The 22,957-nt window shown below is 49.6% G+C and overlaps 1 protein-coding gene across 7 annotated transcripts; it reads left to right on the plus strand.

Annotated features, from left to right (window-relative positions):
• The first annotated feature begins 206 nt into the window (after positions 1-206).
• Positions 207-22,150, plus strand: focad (focadhesin). 7 transcript variants are annotated; one of them, XM_088293145.1, is made up of 45 exons: positions 1,692-1,763; positions 1,891-1,977; positions 2,056-2,114; positions 3,271-3,345; positions 3,474-3,628; positions 3,698-3,796; positions 5,592-5,693; positions 5,777-6,002; positions 6,225-6,434; positions 6,514-6,601; positions 6,717-6,910; positions 7,275-7,541; positions 8,945-9,049; positions 9,135-9,236; positions 9,317-9,444; positions 10,822-10,948; positions 11,436-11,570; positions 11,920-11,970; positions 12,053-12,136; positions 13,327-13,444; positions 13,536-13,724; positions 13,827-13,948; positions 14,019-14,111; positions 14,860-14,948; positions 15,015-15,056; positions 15,129-15,237; positions 15,302-15,418; positions 15,634-15,875; positions 16,012-16,101; positions 16,449-16,596; positions 17,191-17,310; positions 17,907-18,029; positions 18,093-18,170; positions 18,244-18,315; positions 18,663-18,765; positions 18,850-18,930; positions 19,272-19,400; positions 19,475-19,590; positions 19,676-19,924; positions 19,998-20,087; positions 20,377-20,554; positions 20,645-20,742; positions 21,244-21,495; positions 21,567-21,642; positions 21,745-22,150. In XM_088293145.1, exons 3-45 carry the CDS (start codon positions 2,061-2,063, stop codon positions 21,816-21,818), a joined length of 5,400 nt encoding a protein of 1,799 aa, XP_088149271.1. In that variant the 5' UTR covers positions 1,692-1,763; positions 1,891-1,977; positions 2,056-2,060; the 3' UTR covers positions 21,819-22,150. The 7 variants fall into 7 exon arrangements, 4 of the variants coding, with proteins under 4 accessions (XP_088149270.1, XP_088149272.1, XP_088149273.1 ...); XM_088293144.1 differs by lacking the exons at positions 1,692-1,763; positions 1,891-1,977 and adding an exon at positions 207-398; XR_015842814.1 differs by lacking the exons at positions 1,692-1,763; positions 1,891-1,977; positions 21,567-21,642; positions 21,745-22,150 and adding an exon at positions 207-398 and having other exon boundaries at positions 20,377-20,559; positions 21,244-21,388.
• Positions 22,151-22,957: the final 807 nt, after the last annotated feature.

Below are 22,957 nucleotides of genomic sequence, written 5' to 3' on the forward strand. Positions count from 1 at the left end.
TGACGTTTATTTTGATTTTTTTCTACCCGTGCTCAATCACGCTACCTTGTTGACTGAGCAACAAAGCGCATGTGCTGCCCAAATTCGAGCGCGCACGAAACACGAATGACCAATAGGAGAACACAAAGCAAACAGCAGTCACGTTGCCTTCATGCCTCTTGGGAAAACGCAACACTCTCTTCGTGTTTTGTGTGTGTGTTTTTTTGTTGCAATTTTCAAGTCGCCATAAATGAAACAATTTCAAGTCAAATATATGGCACTGTATATAGCCCGGCGTTGTAACAAACAGTTAATAGTTTTATTATTTTAAAACCATTTACACTCTATGCTTAAATTGCTATAAATCTTGCCCCCTGATGCTTGCCGTACTTTCATGCCCTGTCGAGTTTGCGAAGAAGGTAAAGTTGATCAAATGGTCTTAATTAAAACTTTAATTTCTCGTTAACTGAGAGGCTAGCCCTACTCAGCGCGCAACTATATTGTCAGAGGCATAATAGTTTTAATATTGAATGACTTGACGGGCCGATTTGAAAGACGTTACAAGCTGATGTGTCGCTATTAGCAGATTCGATTAGCCTCAGAATGGCGCACGTGTTACCAGATAAGGTTAAAAATAAAAATAGTTTTTTTTTTATTTGAAATATACGTATGTCTATATAGATCCAGATTTGATGTATTGTGATGATTTGCACCACTGCCTCGTTTGATTTCATTTGACATTTTCGTTTGCTTGACAACCGACAGAAGCCCATTTACAAATGTCCATTGTTGAAACTTTTGCTTGTCAGCTTGATTTTAAGCTACACGAACGTCCACTGGAAACGTTCCGCGTTTGAACACACAATACACTTTTATTCGGCATTGGTCTTGACGTCTGCTTTATTTTGGATTGTCAAGCAATCCTCTTTCTGTAATAATAACGAATGTCTCTTTGTATTGTAACGATAAAACAGATTGAAACAAACGTACTCAAGGAACATGAAACGTATAATTTGTGTAAAAAAAAACACCATTGGAGGTTGTTTTCTGTAAATGCTTAGAAATAGCTTTTCATACATTTGAAATCAACTAGTGGTTGAATTTCATTGCGAAATAATAATCCTAATCATAAGAATATGCCTGAGGTGGCCTCTCAGACTTCCTTCCAAGTTGTGTTTTTGGCGTGGGCAAAGCAAAGTTGGAGTCCTTTCTAAAGCTAAGGTTCTGTTGGCTCAACAGCATTGTCCTCCCATCTGTCACGAATGCCGACCTTTGCAGTTGCAGGGCCATATTGTTGAACGGCATTGAAAATATGCCGTGGAAACTGCTGGTACACGTCCATGCACAAACGATTCCAGGCTTTACTCCATAAAATTGAAGATGCAGAAGACCAAGGATGTGTGTTCTCATCGCAGAATGAGATCTTGTTGAGCGTCACAGACGTTCATTGTGAAATGTCAATTCAAAAAGTAGAATTTGAAAGCAGTCCTGTTGTTTTTTTGCAGCAGACTTACCTGCTCATGCGGCTTGTCGGTGAGAGCCGGAAGGCCGACGTGCTGCTGTTGGACAGTCGAGCACACTGGCTTATCACGTAGATAACAATTTGGTGGGGTGGGCTGACTTGTTTTGGGTGGGTGCTGGCAGCTGCGTTTCGACTTGTTGCGCGTCTTTCTAGTCATGTTAAACCGATCTAATGGCTTGTGTGTGCAGCTGCTCCTGCTGCAGCTTGTAAATCCAGCGTTCGGCTTTTTTCTTTCTTTTTTTTTGCTAACACAACAATCATGGTGAGCTTCCGATTACTGTCCATTTGCGAGTCGGCTCACGTCAAGCCTGGTGAGACGAGAGGACGCGGGCCCGCCGTTCTGTTGCCATGTGATGATAATGTTGTCATGATTTGTGTCACGGCTTCAGGCTGATAGATCACGCGACTCCGCGGATCGGATCGTCTTTCAAAGGCCTCGACGTTGTCTACCTCCGAGCGTTAGCGTCTGCAGAATTGTGCGAGGCGTCACTTGATATTTGTTTTGAATGGCAGGCTGGCCGCGAGTTCCTTACCAAGTTCTGCTGCTTCCGTAGGCACGATGGAGGCCTTGAAGGTGCGACTTGACTTCCAGAGTCCCATCATCCAAGTTCAGGTGAGCTGCGAATGCGCGTCGTGTGAGGAATCCGGATTTCCACAGTTGTATATTGATTATTGTAAAAGAGAAGGCGCTCGAAACCGTTCAAGTTTCTTGGTTGCCATTTGGAAATTGGAAGCTTCTCTGTTGGGTTGAGGTCTGGGGATTGACTGACTTGCCCCATGGCCCGATTATGCACCTTCATGATCCTCTCGTGGCACAATATTCTGGGTCATCGTCACCGCAGCATTTTTGACCTGAGCCTTCTCGGAGTCATGAGATGTTTACTGGCAAACGTAAGATTTGTAAAGATTCAATTCAGCCAATTCATCGCCGCTTAGCCAATCTGAGAGACGTTGGCCGAGTGAGTTCACCGTGAAAATGATATTTTGATCGACGTTGGGCGAAAACGGCAATGAGGAGGAATCGGTAATAAATGAAGTGTCCCGAGCTGTCCAAAAAGAAGCTTCCCAAGTCGTCCGCGTGGCGCCGAAACTCCTTCAGATAGTCTCGTGTTGTTAGAATCCGACAAACCCGCACTCGCCTTTTAGTTCCCGCTCAACTTCGTCTTTGTCCTCGTCTTCGTCCACCTCCCGTGGCGGGCGCCGCACGCACAAGCCCGGTGGCGTCTGGAAGTGCCTTCTTTCAAATCTTTGCTGGATGGCTCTGTGATCGGGCTGCACTGATTTGGAGAGAGAAGGAAAAAAAATCTGCGCTTGTTGAAGGTGGCAATATGCGCATTATTTAAGCTACATTGCAACAAATGACATTTCGATGAGCTCATGAGGGGGAAAAAAAAGTCCCTTTCTTTTCCCTGTAGCAAAATCAGCAAGCTCAATTTTGTTTTGCTAACGTTCAACGATTGAATGGTGATGCACAATTAAGTTTGCGTCCGACGGGTCAAATTCAGATGAAAGCGTCCAAAAGTGCACGTCTTTGCGATCTTTTTTCCATGTGTTGTGCGACCCGTTCCAGCTTGTCGTGACCGCGTTGGTTTCAATATCGGAATCCGTCGGCGTCACGAGTGTGCGGCTTTGCCGACTGACTCTCATCAACCATCGACAACATTTGTTCAATTCTTTCAAAGTGCGCTTTCGTCGAATTTGAGCTGGCGACCTCCACCCTATAACGACACAACACGCCACTTCTTCTTGGGACTTTTTCCATTTTGCAGGCGGTCCGAAGGCTCGTTGCTGCCGTTCTTCAGGAGCGAGGCGAGAATGGGCAAATCGGCGCGTCCTCCGCACAGGTGAATTCCTTGTTCCGAGCGCACGCCAACGAGGCCCGGCGGGCGGCTTCGGCTCCTTTGGCGCCGTGCCATCGATTGACCGGCAAAGACGAGCGCGCGCTGAGCTCAAGTGCTTGTGACGGCGTCAGGGCTCGGCGCTGGCGATGCTGTGGGAGCGGTGCTGCAGCGACTGCGTTCCGGTGCGCTCGGCCTGCTGCGACGCCGTCGTGCTGCTGGTGGATCAAGGCCACGCCGACCTGCGGCACGTCCTCAACGGCGTGCTCAACCTGCTGCCTTCAGCGCGGTACCCGTTTCTCGGTCCTGCCCGCCGTTTGCGTCCTTTTTGCGCTCTTTTGACTCCAGCCGTCCTCAGGAACGTCCGAGGTTTGCTTCGAGTCGTGGCCAAGCTGCTGCAGATGCAAGTGGAGCGTCGAGACCGCGACGCACACTTCACTTGTCCTTACGAGATCAGGTCAGTCGTGTGTCGCCAACTGAAAACTACAAATCGTTTTGGAATTTCTTGATTTTACAAAACCGCTCGAACTCAAATGTGCGCTTCTTTATTCCGTCCGTTAGCGATTTTTGGACACGATAGCAATTTCATATGATATTAGTTTCTTGCAATGGTTGTGAAACTTTTGACACCTTAACCAAAAGTTCGCACCGCAATGACCGATAGGTGTTAATGAAAAACAAGACGTTGGTTTTAGTCCCAAAAAGTAGATTTATTATTATTGGCTGCTGTCACATAATGCACAATTTAAACATTGTGCTTGCTTAAATAAAGAAAATGGGGGAAAATGTAATGAATTCAAGAGAGAGAATTCCCCCTCAAAAGTTGAATAAAATCTTTATTATATATAATATTTATTATTTATAATCCTTAAAAGTTAAATACAGCTGAAGTGTATTTTGGCCTCATTTAAGGTTCATGATTCAGACACAAGAGCAAAATGGAAAAAAAAAAAAAGTGAATCCGCGAGAGAGTTCCAAGGCCAAAACCACCCCTGATGGGGATTAAAGAATCAACAAGACAAAGGCTCCCCTCGCGTTCATCCAGACGAATCGCCATCATTCCCCAAATTTTGGGAGCAATATTTTGGATTGATGTGACAATGCCTGGCATCCAAACGCTGCAGCTTTTGATCAAACGATGGCGATGGCAGTGCAGTGGTGACTTCAGGGCCTGGACGGCTTGCTTTTGTGACGCAAACGACGGATGACATTTGGCTCATATCAGTTGGTGCCCTCAAGCGCGCCCGTTCTTGCCTTGTGCGGCTTGACAACAACCCGAAACGTACCAGCAAGTCCACCTCGGAATGGCTGCTGCGTTTTCGATTGACTTGGGTTGACGTTTTGGCATGAACTGAAACATTTTGCTGTGAAATCAGGAAAGGGGGCCAATACTTTTTGACGCCGCTCTTGCGCTATTATCTGGATCCCCACATTGCGCGTTTCCATCTCGAGCAGTTCGTAGAAAGGCGCTTTCTCCTCTTGTCTTGACCGCGACTTTCTTCAGCAGCCACATTCTTTCCAGTTGCTTTGTTCTCTTCAGTCTCTCTCGCTCCCTCGCGGCTCTGTGCCTCCCCGGTGGGAAGATGAATGTGTGTCAGGGGGGCCGGCTGGTGTCTTGGCCGCCATTGGCGCTGTGGCCCGGCGCTGCCGCTGGGTCACTGTCGGTGCCGCTGGACTAAGGAAGGGCACCCACTGGCGGCCATTGTTAAGCATGCGCTCGCAGGCGTCCTGCGCAATGTCCAAAGCGAAGGCCGGAGTTTGTCCGGCTCGGTTCAATGCCAATGGACATTGCTGGTGAAGCTTCATCAGAACGTAAACGCTTTTGGCACGCGGCCTCGAAAGGTTCGCCCGCAATAATATTTGCAAATCACGACGAAAATCTGCCGTTTATGTTGATCATTTTCATGGCTTGTGATAGTCCACGGTGGGACTGCTGCGAATTGCGAAAATGTGCAACCAACTGACATGGCTTGTAATTGCCTATAGAGGCCACAAGATGGTGCTAAAGCTCTTCAAACGGATTCCATTTGGATGGGTTGTTCTTATTTCTTGTTTTTACCTGCGGTCTGTAAGAGCAGAGACACAAATAATCAGCATGGATCAACAACAGGAACCTGTACACAATCATGAAGCCACGTTACGTCAAAAATAAAAGTGATTTCACTTATTGATTTTGTGTTTGTTTGAAAAATCTGAGATGTACAAAAAAAAATCACAATTTCCACTTTTCTTTTTTTTAAACCGCTGCGTAGGAATCGTCCCCACCCGTACATAACGGCCCTGGAGAACCGTCCGGACTGCTGGAGCGCCATTCTCGCCGTGATGGATGACTTTGTTCAGGAGGCGGTTGTCAGGCGAGCACCTTCACCTTGAACATCTCGTCCCAAATGCGTTCTTGCACACAGTAACATCCGCCACGCCGTCTGTGCTCAAGCAGAAATGAGCCCGCCTATGTGGCCATGCTGGTCCCGTTTCTTTGCTACATCTACTGCGAACCCGAGAGGCGGCCCGAGCGCGGCCTCCTGCGACAGGGTCTCCTGAGGACGTTGCTGCCCGCAGATGCGGACGGCGGGCTCGCCCCTCCGCACGAGCGGCAGGACCAGAATTCGCCCGTGTCCGACCGTCTGCTCCGGTGCCTTTGCCGGCTTGTGCCGCACGTGCCGGTAAGTGAGAGCAAAGTGTTGCTGACGTGTCAAGGATGTTTGCTTTCGCTGGCTCACGTTGTGAACAGCCATAAAATCACATTTGTGGCAGTTAAGAAAGTACGATTTCAGACTCGTCGGACTAAAATTGCGCTTGCAAGTTGCCAACTGAGTCACAAGATTTTCCGTGATGTTTGCTTTTTCAATGGGGGGCGGGGCCCGTTGGCATATTTGTGGTGGCAGGTGGACTGCGTGGAGGCGGTGCTGGAGCTGCGCTGGTTGATCGGCGCTTTGCTTCCCCGTCTGTCCGAGAAGCGAGGAGAAGCGTGGAGGAGCGAGAGAGTGCGTCTGCTCCTCCGGTTGCTCTGCGCTTGCCAGCGTTGTCTCGAATTGGACGCCGATTGTCGACCTCTCGTCGGCTTGATGACGACGCTCATCCCGACGTGCCGACAGGTCGGCCGGCGCCGCTCGTCTTGTGCGTCAACGCGACGATTGCCAAGATGAAAAGTCACATGCATACGTTTGTTCGTAGGAGCTGCCTTCGGATGAGCTGTTAATGGGCGTCGCCTTGCTCCTGTTGGAGGCGCCCGCAGCACAGCAGAGTAGCCTGCTCAGTCTCGGTAAAAACAGATTTTTTTTGTTTGTTTTGTTTTGGGTTTTTTAAAGTCTGAAAAAAAAATCACCCACCTTATAATCTAATATGTAGCTTTTGTCAACTTTGCGTCCACCATCAAGTGCTAACTCTGGTGCCCGAGCAACCTGAGCTTTCCCATTGGCTGAGTCCCGTCCTGGTTCTTCCCGCGCTGCAGCTCTTGTCCTGTTCGGACCTCGCCGAACCGCTGGCGGAGCGACGCACGCACGACCTCAACCAGAAGCTGGCTCAGCGCGTGCTACACCGCGTCACCGGGCACATTGCCGAACCCCAACAGGTGCGCTGAATCGCATCACTTGTATCTCAAATCGTATTTCCTCATTCAAATGAACGCAAATGTCATTCGTCGGTTCTGGCCCCGCAAAAAGGACGGGCAAAAATGTTTTTCGAGAAAGAAACATTCATTTTTGAAGGATTTAGGGCCAGCAGTTTTCATTGTTTTTGCATTCAGCTGACGAACTTTTGTAATGCAAATGTATGTGGTTTGTTTGGATACGCCGTTTCGTTTGACCGTAAATGTCACCTGGCAGTGGCGCTAAGCAACTTCAAGAAAGCCCACTTGGCGTGGTTGTCAAAAAATGGCGTGTCTCGAGTCAAACCTTTCGGCACTAAAGATGAGCCTCTCCTCTCGTTGTCGTCAGTGCGGTCTACCCGACGCGCTTCTTCTCACTCCTTGGTTCGGCGAACCGAGAGCCGCCGTGTCCACGCTGCGTCAAGCGCTGCGGCATCCGTCGGCAGCCGTCGACTGGCTCCTCTCGCTCACCTCGACTCTGGCGTGCCACCGGAACGGGCGCCTGCCGAGCTCCCTCTCGCTCATCGTCACCCACCTCCTCCTCACGGGTCGGGATGACGTCTGCCGCTTGGCTTTGGATGCCGTCCGCGCCATTGCGGCGGCCGACCCGCAGCAGGTGAGTTCTTCTAGCACTCGGGACTTGCTTAGTTGGCGAAAATGTAGGGAAGACGCAACATGACCTGGACTTGAACGACATGATTTGACATTATTCATCATTCGGCAGCAACGCTTCCAGCGCCACTTGATTTGTTTCAGTTTTTGAAGGAATGCGCATCGTTGCCAAAGTCGGCTTGCAGCCTTTGTAGCTCACCTTTGACTACTTATGTGGCATTTATGCGCATGTTTTATGAAGAACCCCCAAAAAATGTTGCATTCATCTGTGGGCTTCCGGCTGCTGACGGACTTCCCTCTGAGCCGCTGGGACTTCGAGGGGAGTCGTTCCCGCTCCAGACAATGTTGTGAAATAAGACGAGGTAACGAGAGGATTCTTCTAATTGCTCCCACAGTGCCACCTGCATCGTGGAAGAAGCTTGTTGACAAATTGGATTGTTCCCCTCAGCCTCATGTTTGCAAGTACGAAAAATTTGGCCTTCCCACTTCTGTCAAACACACAAAAAAAAAAAGTGACCTCGTCCTGAGTAAAGATTTTGTGGAAACAAAGAAAGCCAAAATCAGACATTGGCTCACTTTAAATGGTAAGGAAAAATGGAGGTCGACTTTCAAGGTCCAGTGGAAGAAAATGTGATGTTTTTTTTTTTTTTTTCTGGGCCTGCTCGACTACTTCAGGCCCTGGACGTCAAGAGTCTGCGACGCGAATCTCAAGTTGAGCGAGGCATTCTCAAATAAGCAAAAGTAAGCTCGGCCCATCAACAAAAGTCACGCAAATTTCTCAAGAGCCCTCATCGACGCAACGATGACATCTAACTTGATTGGTCGTGACAAAAGCTGAGCTCACATTTTGGGGCCAGTCGGTAGCCGGGCGGTCGTCGAGAGGTTGTCGCTTCAATCCCCGACCTTGTCGGCCGATGAGGTCATAGTGTGAAGCGTGACGAGTAGCGAGCGTAGAAAAGCGCCCGTGACAAACTGCGTGCCGCTCACGTTCGCGTTAAGATGAAAAAAAAGAGCAGACATTCTTGGAAAGAATTTATTTTCAAAGTTGACTTGATTTTGAAAGATTTAAATGTTTTTAAAAAGAATCTAATTTTTCGGAGAATGAAAAAAATGTGATCACTTTACTGTGCAAGATTTTCGGACGACTTCCGACTTGCTTGAAATTTGGTGGCCACTCGGCTGAACTTGCTTGTTTTTTTCCCGCTCCATGTTTTGATGGTTTCAACTTGAGATTTACTTGCAACTTGCACAGATGTGACTTCCTGCCACCTCTGTTGAGCCGCTACGAAAATGCAGCCAGCAAAATGCGATCAAAAATGTGTCAAGAGGAATTTCACTGTTGGCTTTGCGCTGTTGAATGCACCACGTCGCTCTCCAAATGATGCCATGACAATTTGTGGCTCGCAGGTCCCGTCCCTTCTTCCGGTGCTGCTGTTCAAGCTGGGGAAAGAAAAAGATCCGAGCCTGACTCACGCGCTGCTCGACTGCTTGCCGAGCCTCGGCACCCACAAGGCACTGACGAGTAGACGCGCATCGTTTGACATAAGAAAGACGCAAAGTGTCGAGCGGCGAAAATGAAATTGTGCTTGCGTTGCAGCTGTGTGTGCCCATGGTCCTGCAGACTCTCGGCAAGATGGCGAGCAACCCCAAGCTCAAAGCGGTCGCCATCCGGCTCACGACTGCGCTTTGGAAGAAAGAGGTGCGTCGACGGCATGCTTCAAATGGTTCCGCCGGCGGCGTTTATTGGCCCGTCGTGACCCAAGCCGTCCCTCCCACCAGGACCGCGTTTACCCCGAGCTTCAGCGTCTGCTGGCTCAGCCGGACGACCGAGTGCTCGTGGGGAGGGAGGCCCAGTGGGAGCAGGCGCTGGCCCGAGCCGCCTGCCTCCGAGACGTCTGTCGAGAGAGGTGTCGTCACTCAAACGCGCGCCGCCCGTCACAAATGGCGTTCAGGATTTGCCCGCTCACACGCTACTCAAACACTTTCACACTGAAATACGCTCACATTTCAGGTGTGTGTGCGTGCGTTTACGAAGAGCAAATTCACAAGAGTTTTTAGTTGCATGTGCCTGAGAGTGTTTCCGTAGGGCAGTGGTTCTCAATTATTTCCTGGCACGCCCCCCCCACCAAGAAGAAAACAATTCGCGCCCGCCACCATTTTTTTTTTTACATTTCGTACTAATGTACATGTTCTTTGTATATTAATGTTAGATTGTCAATAAAATATCCCTTAAAGCTAAATGGATAAAAAAAAAATATCATTTTGAGAACGACTATTGTGAGGATCTCGAAACTCAGTACTGTGTTGCAAATATTGATGAGACGATAAATATTTACTATGCGTTTTTGTATTGTTTTTTTAACTTTATTAACATGAACAAACCAAACAGTTATTGATACGTACATAATATAGAAAAGACAAAAAGAGCCGGGGGGATTTTAAACAAAAATTCTATACAAATAAAAAAAAAAGCAACAGTTTTAATGTTTACAATACGTTTGACGTCGAACCGCTTCGTTGTGATGACGTCATCCATTTCCGTGTTCCAGCTTGAGAGCGTCTGCTAAATTACTCACGTGGGTTTCGATACGTAACGGTTGCAATATAGCATTTCTGTTCATAGCTGTTCGCGGTTCGAGTCAGAATTCTGTTCAAAGTCGAGCATACATCGAAGCAATTCGTTTTAGCGATTGGCGCGCTTCGCGCCGCGTTGCTCGCCTCCTCGTTTAGAACGCTACTTGTTTACGAAGTCGTTTATTTGCAGCCACGTCGCTTGTTGCTTCTGCTGTGCGCGGACTTGCATATAGTTCAAATAAAGTCCGTTCAGCTGCGGCGCAAGATAGCTTGGCGCGGTGCATTTAAGGAGCGGCGAAAAATATCACTTCCGTGCGTGACAGGGCGACACTTTTTTTTTTTAAACCAGTACTGCGTGAACGAGGGACACAAACAGCTTTGACGAGCTCAAACTCGCCTTTTTCGGTCCCAAAACCATGCAAAAAAACATGTTCCCCAGGGTCGCCGTAGGGCATTTAAATGGACAGAAATGTCCTTTCAGTAGTTTGGTTGTGAGTATTTTAGTGGTGAGTGTGAAAACATTTCAGTAGTTTATATAAGCAAAGCAAATGTCAGGAATGTGCGCGAGAGTGTTTCAATAGAGTAGGTGAGCAAAAAAAAAAAAAACAACAACAAAAAAAAGGGACAATTGTGTTTATGTGAGCGTTTCACTCGTGTAGGTGAGCCCAAACTATTCCATTAGGAAACGACGCCTTCTTTTCACTTTGCAGGCCTTACCAGCATGCAAGCGACATGTTGGCCGCCATCGTGTCGACTTTGAAGCAATGCGGCCGAGGCGACCAGGTGACGCTTGCGGCGCTCGCCCTGCAAGGACTGCACGAGCTGTGCCGCGCTGAGGTTGGCCACCCAACACCAGTTCGCCATCCTTCATCTGCCGAGACGTTTGCAAACCAAATCATCGTTTTGACGACCCCAACGTGACTTTTGAGCTCATTTCGGTCCAATCTGTCAACTCACTTTTCCTCATTGACATTCACGGCAATCCTTTCCAACATGTTTTTGGAAGGAAAAACGAAACTTGGCATGCACACCTGCATAACAAATGGACAATTTCAGCCCCAAATGATCACAGTTCCTGTGCATTCACACTTGGTTAGGGGCGGCGGACTCTGTTTTCATTTTTGCACGTTCTGACTGGGAATGTGGTAACACTGCACTTTGCGTTTCATTATGTCATAGCCACAGTTCATGGATTGGATTGTTCTTATCCATATTTTGAACAAGTCTTGGAAAAGCGCACGTTTTAGCATCCGGTGTCGTGAAGGAATGCACATTTCCGATGTTCCGATGTGGCCTGTTTTTGACTTTGACTTGTTTTTTGCAGGTCGTGGACATCGTGTCGACATGGAGAAGTCTCGGACCGGAGTTGAGGTGCGACTCTCGTCCATTGATGGTCAAGGCCGTTTCTCAGCTTCTGGCTCTGCTTCCTCAACTCGCCGTCAAATCCGAAGACTATGAGGTGCCTTGTCGTCCCTCTTTTTTGTTTCATTCATTTTTTGTAAGCATTTCAGAATCAAGTGCTAATTTACTTGATCCCAAACAAAACTGGTGAAAAATCACCATTATAAATCAGGAATCTTTTCTTCTTTTTTTTTTTTTTATTTACCTTAAAAATTCTTGAAACAAATTGAGGTAAACCTGCAATTTTCATTGGGGGGGGGTCGTAAAATATATTGTAATAAAAAAAAATTCTGACAAACTGTGAGTAAACTGAGCCCCACTGTCCAGAGCAGGACTACTTTCTGCTTAATGTATCCTTGGCGCTATATGCCGTTCTCATATTGAAAAAAAAATTTTTTTTTTGGTAGAAACTGAAGGAGGAAGCCGTCTGTTTTCTCTGGCGTAATGCTGTCGACGAGGTCAGTGTCGAAAACGCACCGGCACATTCTGATCTTGTGACACGTTGCCCCTTTTTGACTTTTTTTTTTGATTTTGCAACAGGATCCAGAGGTGGCCAGCTGTGCTTTTCGGGCCTTGGCAGAATTCCCGGAAGAGGTTCACACAATTAATCATCTCCCCGAGGCAGTAAGTCAGTCAAGTTCTTTTGATTTGTTTCTTGCCAATTGACACCCAAAGTTATACCACACAACTTTATTTGTATAGCGCAATTCATAACAGTTGCAGCTGTCACAAAAGCGACTTACACAGAGTAAAACATCCATTTTCTGTACCGCTTCTGCTCGCAAGGGTTGCGTAAAGTAGTAATAATTCAATAACAAAGACAGTGAAAGTTCAAATACAAATTAATGATGCAAACACAGGAGACGCCAAAAAGCGCCGACAGTGTCAAGTTGTCCGAAAGACAAAGATTAAAAATGCGCCTTCAAACCGGTTTTAAAAATGGACTAAGAGGGGGCGGGGCTAACATTTAATGGAAGGTCGTTACGGGGGAAGGACGGGCAAGAGAAAAGGCTCGATCCCCTTTGAGGCTCTCCTTCCTCCTCGGCACCTCCAGTCGTGTCTGGTCCGCAGACCTGAGGCAGTGGGCGAGTGCATAGAAAATTTCAACACCTACAGAAGTATCTTAAAGCGGCAAACTCGAAAGTGCACTGGGAGCCAGTGAAGAGAGGCCAAGATCGGGGTGGTGCGATTCGTCTTCCGAGCGCCAGTTAAAAGACGAGCGGCAGAATTTTGGAGCCGTTGCGGACGCTTGAGGGAGGACTGGCTGACTCCAAAGTCAAGCGCATGACATTCATCGGAGTAGCCAAGGCATGGATGACCGTTCCGAAAGAACGGGCTTCACTTTAGCCAGCCGCCTCCGACGAAAGAAGCTGAATCGGACAACCGCACCGATTTGCCAAGCTCGTTTGAAATCGGAAGCATCACTGTTGGCTTCAGATAAGATGCCAGAGGGCAAAGGTCAACGGGGTTGAAAGTAGAAGGGCCACTGGGACCGAACACCATCACTTCTGTCTTCTTTTCGTTGAAATTCAAGAAATGCAGTGACATTCCGGTTTTGAAATCCTCTCGATAGGACAAAAATAATCTTCAGGAGAAAGCGCCTTTTTTACTCAGCGGGACATCGATCTGACTGTCAGACGCAAGAGCAGTGGAAGGAAGTCGCGTGTTTTTGAAGGATGGAACCGAGGGGAAGCAAATACAGTGGAAATAGCAAGGGCCCCAAAACAGAACCTTGTGGCACACCATACGACAGAGGGGCCATGGGGGGCAGAGCGCAACGTCGGCAAACTCGAAAAGTCTCCTAATTTTTGTAGGCCAGGCCTGCTGTGAGGCCACCTGAGGATGAGGACGAGGAGGAAGAGAAAGACCTCTCGGTCGCGGGTTCATCGTATGTAAAGTTGCTGACTCTCACACCCTCGTCTGCGCGAGCAGGTGAGTGACACGACAGCGTCGCTTCCGTGTGTCTAAAAAAGCAAGCATTGTCAAAGTTGCGCCCGTCGAGCGGAATGACCAAACTGTGCAGCCCTGGAGCTTTTCCTGACATCGCTGGTCAAGCGGGAGATGAGCCAGATGCCGAGGGGCGTTTATTTTTCCGCCCTCCGTGGAGGCGGCCTCCGTTCGGACCAAGGCAAGACGATGGCGGGGATTCCGGCCTTCGTGCTGAAGTCCTACGAGAAGAACAAGCAGCCGGGACTCAAGCAAGGGCTCGCAGGTGACTTCTCAGCGAGGACGCGAGCGAAACCTGCAAACGACGTCCATCCGTCCCGTTCCGAGATTGGAGATCCGACTTGTCCTTCTTTCTCCTGTGTTGCAGCTGCCCTGTTGCTTTGCTACGAGCTGCCGCAGCAGTTGGATCGCGAGGGCCGACCCGCGCTCCGCCTCCTCGTCAGCCGCGGCCGCAGCCACCAGCAAACCATGACGGCCCTCATTCACGAAGTACTCGCGCCCGTCTGCCTCTTGTTCATCCATCTGGCTTTTTTTGCTCACGTTTGGCTGACGTCCGCAGGTGAACATTCAGCCGTCCGAATGGCACAGCGCGCTGCTCCTGCCTCGTGCTTGGCGCACATTCATGAATGGCACTTTCCATGCGGTCCTCGAGGTGATAGCTCCTTTTTACACGGAAATGTTTGATGCCATGCGGTGGCACCTTGCCAACGTGACTCACGTATTTATCAAACAACGGGAGTGATTTTCAACATGTTAAAGCTTTTCTCCATCTTAGACAATCGACAACTTTGTTTTAAAAGTGCTCTGCCGTCTACAACATTGGAGCAGCGCTCGCGTTAACGTGCTCTATGAATAAAGTTGACTTGAGCTTTTGCGGCTTACACTGGCACTCACTCACTTGTGTTCTCGTCAACTTGACTTAAATCTGGAGCCATGTCGCTCCGGAAGCAAAATGACAATGGAGTGCGATTCGCCTGAGCCTTAAGGCAAGTCCTCAAACTGTGGCGAGCAGAACTGCCACCCATGTTTTTATGACATAAAAGGGCTCACAGCTGACATTTATTCCCATTTGGGCCAAGTCTCTTTCTTTACCTTTCTCCGCTCGCTGGACTGCGTGTGACTCGAAGTGAGAAAAGCAAACGGGCGGCTTACTGGTGATGGGCTGCACAAGGAACCAATCAGATGGTGCGGTGGGCAGGCCAATCTTCTTCTGCAGGCAAGGCCACCAGCACGGCAAAGAGAGAGCCAAAATAAAGCGGCCTCGAAAGTTAAAGAGGCCCATGCCGAATACCGGCCGCCATAATCGGCCCGGCCACTAATCCTGCGGTCCAATGACAATCGAGCAATTCGGAGTCTAAAAATGTTGCCTTTGAAGATCCAATTGACTCTTTTGTGCTCAGGGTCGACGTGCTGAGCTGGAAATGCAGCGCACAAAAGACCAAGAGGACCAAGAAGACGTGCGGTACAACCAACATTGCGCCTGGCTGTGGTGAGCTTCGCATGGATTCTCACGCGAGATAAATTTCAACCCTAAATCATCTCTGGCTGTTCTCAGGGCCAGAGATGACTTGACGGACACGATCAGACGTTCAACAAAGTGAGTGAGTGAAAGAAAGCAGCCGTGTTTGTTGTGAGAGGCTCACGTGCATTTGTGCTTGGTGGCATTCAGGGAGAGTCCCGTTGTTCAGGGCAACTCCATCCTGGCTCTGAGCGCGCTGGCTGCCGCCCTGGCCAAATATGAGCGCAACCTGCCTGCCGACCGCGACGCCGGCCTTCAAGTAAGACGCCGCGCATCTGTTTGCATGGCAAAAATCCCTTCAAGGGTGGATTGCTTGCTTTCAGGTTGGAGCGGAGTTTTTGCCCACGAGCGTCTGGTTGGCAACGGTGCTCGACACCTTGCTCAGCATCATCAGCAGCAGCTACAAGGCCAAAGGACACGTGTTGCCATGGTACCCGCATGTACGTCCACCCGCTTGAAGTGCTGTGCCACACCTTTGCAACCGCATTCTTTTAGTTGTTCAGTTTGAATTCTCCTCTCTAAAATATTTTCAAAACAGGAAGGATTTATCTTTTTGCCTCACTTTTTTTTTTATACCACAAAAACCTGTTGTTTTGAACAGGGGTGTGCAGACTTTTTATATCGGCTGCGCATTTGTGGTCTGACTCTTCCTCAGCGTTCTTATTCGGGTGAGAACACTGCGAGTGCGATCGCTCGCTCCTGCGCCAGCCTGGCCATGTCCCTGCTGGTGCCGGTGCTGGTTCTGTGGCATCAAGACAGTCTGGACCAGGTCTTGACCGCGCTCCGTAGCGGCCTACCCGGGTCGCCCGCCGCCGCCGACGACTCCCGGGCCGTTCAGTTCCACTCCGGCCTGGCTCTCGGCATGGTGCTTTCTGGCTTACATCGGCAGCGTCTCAGGTAGCGCGTGTACTCTGTGTTCCAAATGATTGTGGATTTGGATTCACCTCGTGAAACTTTGCCTTTTGCCGCCCCCGTCCTGCGGAATGACCTAAACCGTACACTTGTGACGGCGCGTTTCCCACCTGGTCTCTAGTGACGTCTCTCCGCAGAAGGACGCTGATCTTTTCTTCGACGCTCTCTCGTCTCTGGAAGCTTGCTCTTTCGACACCGATGCAGAATACAAGTTAGTGCACGGCCTGTTGATCTTGACAAGGGACGCTACTAATTTACAAAATGGTTCAGGTCCTGCTTGGAAGAAAGGAGTTACTTTGTGACCATTGGAAGCTGCGAATCAGATCGAATGACCGTGACATGCGGGGTCCCTCAGGGATCAATCCTCAGACCCCTTGTGTTCGGACTGGAAATGATAACTCTGTGTCAAGTCATGTGGATGACACACGTCCGCATTTAGCAATGTCTCCAAACGACAGCAGTTCACTCGACGTTTTGTGTTCCTGTCGAGAACAAATGATTCCTTCCATCTGGACGATGTGTTCTACTTGTTTCTCCCTCTTCTGGCGCCTTCCTCAGCACGGGCTGCTTGTTGGGTCTGGCTCTGGTGCTTTGTGCTCTCTGCAACGGCGGGCAGGCGCAGCAACACGACCGTGTTGCCCAAATACTGGACAAACTGCTGAGCGCCCTGCAGGACAGCGGCGGACAGCGGCGCGTGATGCAGGAGGTAGGAAAATGAAAAACAGAATCATTGCGCACAGAGTGCGAAACATACCTCCAGTACAAATCCAGATCAGGAAAATGTCCGATTTATGTTGTATGCACAATTTTCATCTAACGCCAAAGTCAGCGGAACTTTGCCAACATCCCCGGTTGGAGGTGTCGGACACGGAGCCCGACCGAACCTCGTTCGGTGCCGCCGTTGTTGCGGCAGCCAACCGGAGCTGCGGCCGCAAGGTAGTCGGTCGGCGCCTGTGGTGCCGGCAACCCCCGAAGCTGCTGATGGACACCGGCGGTGAAGGATGTCTTGAAGTTGAAGAAGGCCTCCTATCGGCAGCGATGGGAAAATGAAGCTTGGAGATGCTTCATGAATGAGTTGTTGTAGTTTGTTTGGACAACATCGCCAACTGGCGAGTGGCAGATGGCCAGGCCGAATGCCGACTTAGTGGTCACCGAGGCAATAATTTGCGTGTGGGAGGAGTTTGGCCAGGCCGTGTAAAATAACGTGTGGACAGCTTTGAAGAAAATCTGGTCCGCCGTCCGACATCTCAACATGGTTTATAGCGGAGAACGAACGTGGCCTTCAAATGCTTCCGTGCAGGTTTTGGCGTATTCGGCGGCGTGCATCGGCGCATCGGCCTTCGGCGGGAACGTCATCGGAGCCGACGAGGCGGACCAAGTTGTGGCTGGGCTGCGCACCTTGACCGAGGAGAACCCGCAGGTCACGATGCACGTTTGGATTGCATTCCGGTCTGACGTCCTTCCCCGTTTTCCTTCCTTGCTTTGCTTCAGCCGTCCTTCCTTTCACGCTTCCTCATTTCCTTCCGCTCCTTCCTTCTTCCCTTTCATATCTCCTAGATTGGCAAGAAACATTTGACTCATTCTTCAATTATTCCTGAGCGCTGTCGTCTTTTCCCGACCGAGAGGTTGTGGCTTTGAGCCCCGGCGACCAAGTCAAAGTGTCCCTGAGCGAGATGCTGACGTGTGTGAAGCTCGGATGTCGCATCTGTCCGTCGACCGATCCGTTCTTCCTTTCTTGCCGACGTCTATTTCTGTAGCCTTCTCTCCTTCCTACAATGTTCCTTCCCTCTTCTCATACGTCCTCGTTTGCTTTCCATTTTTCCTATCCTTTCTTCCATCAGCCTTCCGTCGTTTGTGTCTTCCTTCATGACATGATCTTAGCTTCCTCCCTCGCTTCCTTATTCCATCCATCCTACCCCATTTTGCCGCCCTTCGGTACCGCCGGTCGAGGCCGGCGTCTGAAGGTGTCGCCATGGCAACCCCTTGAGATGGCGGTCTGGCTTTTCTCCTGTTCAGACTCCCGGCTTGTCCATGGCTCTGGGCCTGGCGGTCCACGGCCTGTCTTTGTGCGGCCACGGCAAAGCGGACGATCTCCAAGCTCGCCTTCTGGCTGCCTGGCTCAAGATTTTGCTGGCCGAGGTGCGGCATTTTCGGTGTTCCCTTTTTTGCACTTGTGTCTCCGTCTGTGTTTTTTGTCTTCAGGGTTGTCCCACCGTGCAGCGCCTGGCTGCCGTGAACGGTCTGGTGGCTTTGGTGGGATCCGAGAGTTACCTGATTGAGGTGAAGCGCCTTCGCTTGGACTATTTTTTTTGGTGTTTTAGGCTCCAGCGCGTCTTTTGTTTCGCCGTTGCAGCTCAAGAGCCAACTGGAGCTTTCGTCCGATCAGCAGAGCCGGCTTAACGAGGTCATTCGGGCCATCTCGCAGGTAACGTTCGACTGATGCTGCAAAGGCACTTTGCGCGCTTCCACAAAAGTAGACCTGCCGTGAATTTGTGCAGCTTTTCAAACTCATGGCATCTAAAAAAAAGATTTCCGTTGGGATTCGTCTGCTACAACAAAGACGAACAAATCATCTGCAAAGCATCAACAACATGCTTCTAACATGTAACAAAAACAAAAGCACCTCCACAAGGGTCCTTCCTTCCTTCGTCCCCCCCCCCTTCCTAATTGTGCGTCTTCCATTGTAACCTTTCAAACTGGCCTTGTTTCCTTTTTTGTTCTCCTTCCACCTCGTCCTTGAAGGCGCTGATCTTGTGCTTTGGTGCTTGTCAGATTGTAACCTTCTCCGGAGCGATTGGCTTGCAGTCCAACTGCGCCTGCCTGCTGGGCCACTTGCATTTGTCGCACAAGTTCAGCAGTCACAGCCACGCCGCAGGTAGGCACTCGGCATCCGCGAGCGAGCCATGACAACGTTGCCGAGAGTCTCGTCCAACCCTTTCGCACATTGTCGTCCGCGCAGTGCCGCAGGACTTCGGTTACCTCTCGGATAAAAGTGTGGTCAGGGCCGTGGTGGACTTGCTCACGGAAGCGGGAAAGAAAGGTTTGATTTGGAATACATGATTGAATAAAATGTGTTGAATGTTCAGCGCGAGACGATGTGCGATGTATAATTAATTGATATCAAGTCATTTGAAATTCTTATTAAAAAAAATAACACACCAAAATCAGCTATCAAATGAATGTCAGATGTATGAATAATATTCGTTTTTTTTCCCACAAATGAATGAATTCATTGCGATTATTTTTTTTTTTTTAAGCTCTTAGTAACGGTGCGGTCCGATCGCCCTTCACTCCTCCCCCCCCCAATCTTGGATTGATTATGAAATGATCAAATTTGTTTTGTTTTAATTGTCAATTTATTATCGCAATGTGTCCTTGCAGGTCCGGAGTTTGCACATGCAAGTGTGGTCCAAAGCGCACTGGCGCCTCTGGCCTCGGTGGGACCGGCGACCCGGTACCCGCCCGTCAACTGGAGTGCGATCCTGTCCCCTCTGATGAGACTCGGCTTCGGTAACCGCCGACTTGACGGCACTCGTTTGAAACGGACCTCTCCATGGCAGTTTTTTTTGTTCTTGTGTGGACAGGTGAGGCGGTTCAGTGTCAGTGCGTGGCATTGGCTGCAGCTCAAGCTCAGTATTCACGAAGCGCTTCGCTCTTTCTGGGCTCCTGGCTGTCCTCGCCTCTCGTGCACAGTCTCAGCGTAAGTGTGCATTGGTCTTCTGGTGCGTGGGCTGAAAAAAGGACGTGGGCCAATTTGCTTTTTGGGCCTCGCGTTGATCGTTTAGCACCGGACGAGGGCCCTGCTCTATGAGAACCTTTGGTCGTGGATGAAGCACGTCCCTGAGGATGAGCTCCGGTTCTTCGTGGAGACTCTGGGCCCGCAGACCTTCCGGCAGGACTCGGGACCGGAGCGGCTCGCCTTGCTGCGAGGCCTTGCGAAGGCCATGGCCGCGCCCGACCCGCCCGCCGCCTGCCGGACCGTCCTGTGTTCCACCACCGAGAAGATATTCATTCTCCTGCCCAACCAGATGAAGGTCCCGAGTCACTCGTCATTCGTCACTTTCAAAACTACTTTGCAAATATTGAAGTGGCGCTCGTCTTCTTTAGGATAGCGACGTGGATTTGTTTGTGGGAGTGGCCGAATGTTTGGCCGAGATGTCTGATGCGGAGATCGAGCGCATCGCTGGTGTCACGGAGGTACGACGCTCTGAAAGACGCGAAGGCGCTTTGGCTGTCCAACGTCTGGAACTGCTCTTTACTTTTTCCGTTTTTGTTTGGCAGGCAATGTTTCCTCAAACATCTTCCCGCATTTTAAATTGTTGCTTTGTGTCGGTGCAAAAAGCAGGATTCTTTCGTGCCGCCATCTCATGAGCGACTTTGAAATGACAAAATAATCGGAAGCAGAACCAAATAGTTCAAAATGCGTGTGGACTTTGGAGTCAAAGAAAGCGTTGACTGCGCCGTACCTAATCGAATGACTTTTTAGACCCAGATGGAGAAAACTTGCTTTATCTTATCGTACCTGGCATCTCGAGGCAGGATTCCTCTGCTGGCTCTGAACGACGTCATCGCTAGCGTGCTCCGCGGTTGGCCGAGCCGCCGGGTGGGCTGGATCCTCCTGCAGACGTTCTTCCAGTGCGGCCTGGCCGCCGGCGTCAATACATGTGAAGTACAATTGATTGAATTCTTTGGGGGTTTTTTTTTTCCAAGCAGCGAGAGCAAATGCGAGCCGTGAATGCCATTTTGTGTTGCAGGCGCTGGCAAGCGAATGGAGTGGCTGCTCGAGTTGATGGGACTCATCCGGAACGTCGCCTACGGCGCCACCGTTGTCACTTCTGGGAACACCAAATGGGTGTGTTGGACGCCTCACTATTTGACGTGTCGACCAATTTTTCAAGTCACGAGCTGTCGCCATGTCAGTTTACTGCCAAAATTTGACAAAAAGTGAGCTTTAGGCTCCCCACCACTAGATGGTGACAGAGATCAAAAGTGTCCAATTTTTTTTTTGCCAAATTCCTTCAGATGACTTTGAGTTTCCCAAAAACATGCCGGCTTCTCGTGCGTCTAGCTCGAATTGAAAGTCTACTGCAAAAGCATATGGAAATCAAAGATTTATTTGACCAAACCTCAAAATATTGTCCTCCGAAGCTCTATGCCATCTTTTTGACAGCACTTGTTGGAGACGTAGACTCGTTGAAATCAGGAGGATTGCTGGTTTGTTTTGCCGTCCGTGTTTGTGTGACGCATGAGCAGCTGCCAATCTGTTGCGTCGTCTGCAGTCGGACTTGCATTCTGCTGAGTATTCTAACCAATAACTGGATCCAAATAAAATGGCCGATCTTGTCCTGTGCAGTCCACTGACTTCCTGTTCCAAGTGTTTGCCGCGGCCGTCGTTTCCTGGGGCGACGCGTCGGTGCCGCTGCTGCTGGGCGTCAGGGCGCGCTGGTTCCCGTGGAGCCCCGCCCCCAAGCCGGCCGCCCTCGCGCACGCCCTGTATGGCGCCGAGTCGCAGACGGAGGGCGCCCTGCCGCGATGCCTTCTGGGACTGCCTCTCAGCTTGCCGCCGCTTCTTCTCAAAGAACCGTGGAAGGGCCAATCGCACGAGGTCAGCAAATCCACCGCGGCCTGGACAATTTCCTTTGGCGCTTGACGCGGTTTGTGTTTACGCTGCGGCAGTTCATCGAGTGGCTTCTCAGCATTGTGGAGGGACCCGAAGGAAGTCTGTCAGCGACAACGGTCGACGCCGCTCGAGGTGACAAAACGCAACAATTGGACTTGAACTTGATTCCGATTGCGATTTCCCCATTGTGGGACGACTAAAGGACATCTTTATGTGTCTTTCTCATCCTTTCAGCGGCTCTGTTGGCCTTGCGAGGTTCCGCTGAGTTCAAGAAGAAGTCCGTGTGGACCCGAGCGTACGGCTGCTGATGTGTTGCAAGCCGTTGGAGCGTTTCTCCCGCGTGTCTGTCGCTCCAAATGAAGATGGCGCCTCTGGGAGGACCGCTCAAGCGGCTTTGGTGCGATGCGGGTGCTCACGTCCGCTCGGTCTTCTTGGCCCACCTCTCCAGCTGATGTCGTCTCTCCTTGACCGACTGCCACACTGCGAGCCAAGCTCCTGAAAAAAACATTTTTTCTTTTATTTGCCCCGCCGTTCTTTCTACTGTGACTCAAGCGACGTCTTACCCAACGCGAGGAGAGGGAGCGACGCCACGAGCAAAAGCGGGCGCAGAAGTTGCCGAGTTGCCCGCGGGCCTCGTTTCTTGCGCCAGGTGACTCATCACCTGGCAGATCGTGACCCCTGACACGTAAAATCAGATTTTGTTTTCTACCTTTCACATTTGACTCATTCATGATTTATGACACACCTCCATCACCAATCCTCGAGATGGCGAGATTGGGGACCTCGCTCTCCTTTTTTTCACGACAAATTCTCATTGACGCAAAGCTCAGCCAACGCTAAATGCTGTCGACGACCATGTGTTCTTTTTTCTTTTCTTTTTTGTGCGTCCCGTTACGATCGACGATTGTTTCCTTCCCCGAGCATCGTAGAGTACGAGGCCTGGAATTTGTCCTGCAATGGCTGCGTCGAGCCAAAATGGCGGCCTTCCTGTCTAATTTTGGCTTTGAGTTCAGTCTGCTGTTTTTGTTCTGCATTCCCTCAGGCTGATGGCTTTCTGAATATTCAATGTGATGTGTGTGCATGAGAAAGCCTGATTGGGCCAAAACAAGAAAAAGATGATCAGCATTATTTGTGAATTGAATAACGACAAAAAAAACCCCGCAATTTAAAATGTTTTATTTGAGGTGTTTTGATCAGTGATTATATTGAAGTCCAAATTAGCTATTTTGTTGTAAATTTGAATGTGTTCACTTGTAGGGGGGGGGTTAAAGTTAGACCAAAAAAGTGCAAATAAACACGTTTTGGTTGTTTTTTTTAGTTTTAATGTTCATCGTGTTTAAAATAATTTTTAATCTCTGAAATAATTTAAGTCAAAAATTTCAAAAAAAAGCTAACATATTTGACACCTTTTATTTTCTTTGGTTTGGTTCAATTAACCCACAAAGTG

This window comes from Idiotropiscis lumnitzeri, chromosome 4 (assembly GCF_059441095.1).
Source record: "Idiotropiscis lumnitzeri isolate Australia: NSW breed Sydney's pygmy pipehorse chromosome 4, RoL_Ilum_1.0, whole genome shotgun sequence".
Taxonomy (NCBI): domain Eukaryota; kingdom Metazoa; phylum Chordata; class Actinopteri; order Syngnathiformes; family Syngnathidae; genus Idiotropiscis; species Idiotropiscis lumnitzeri.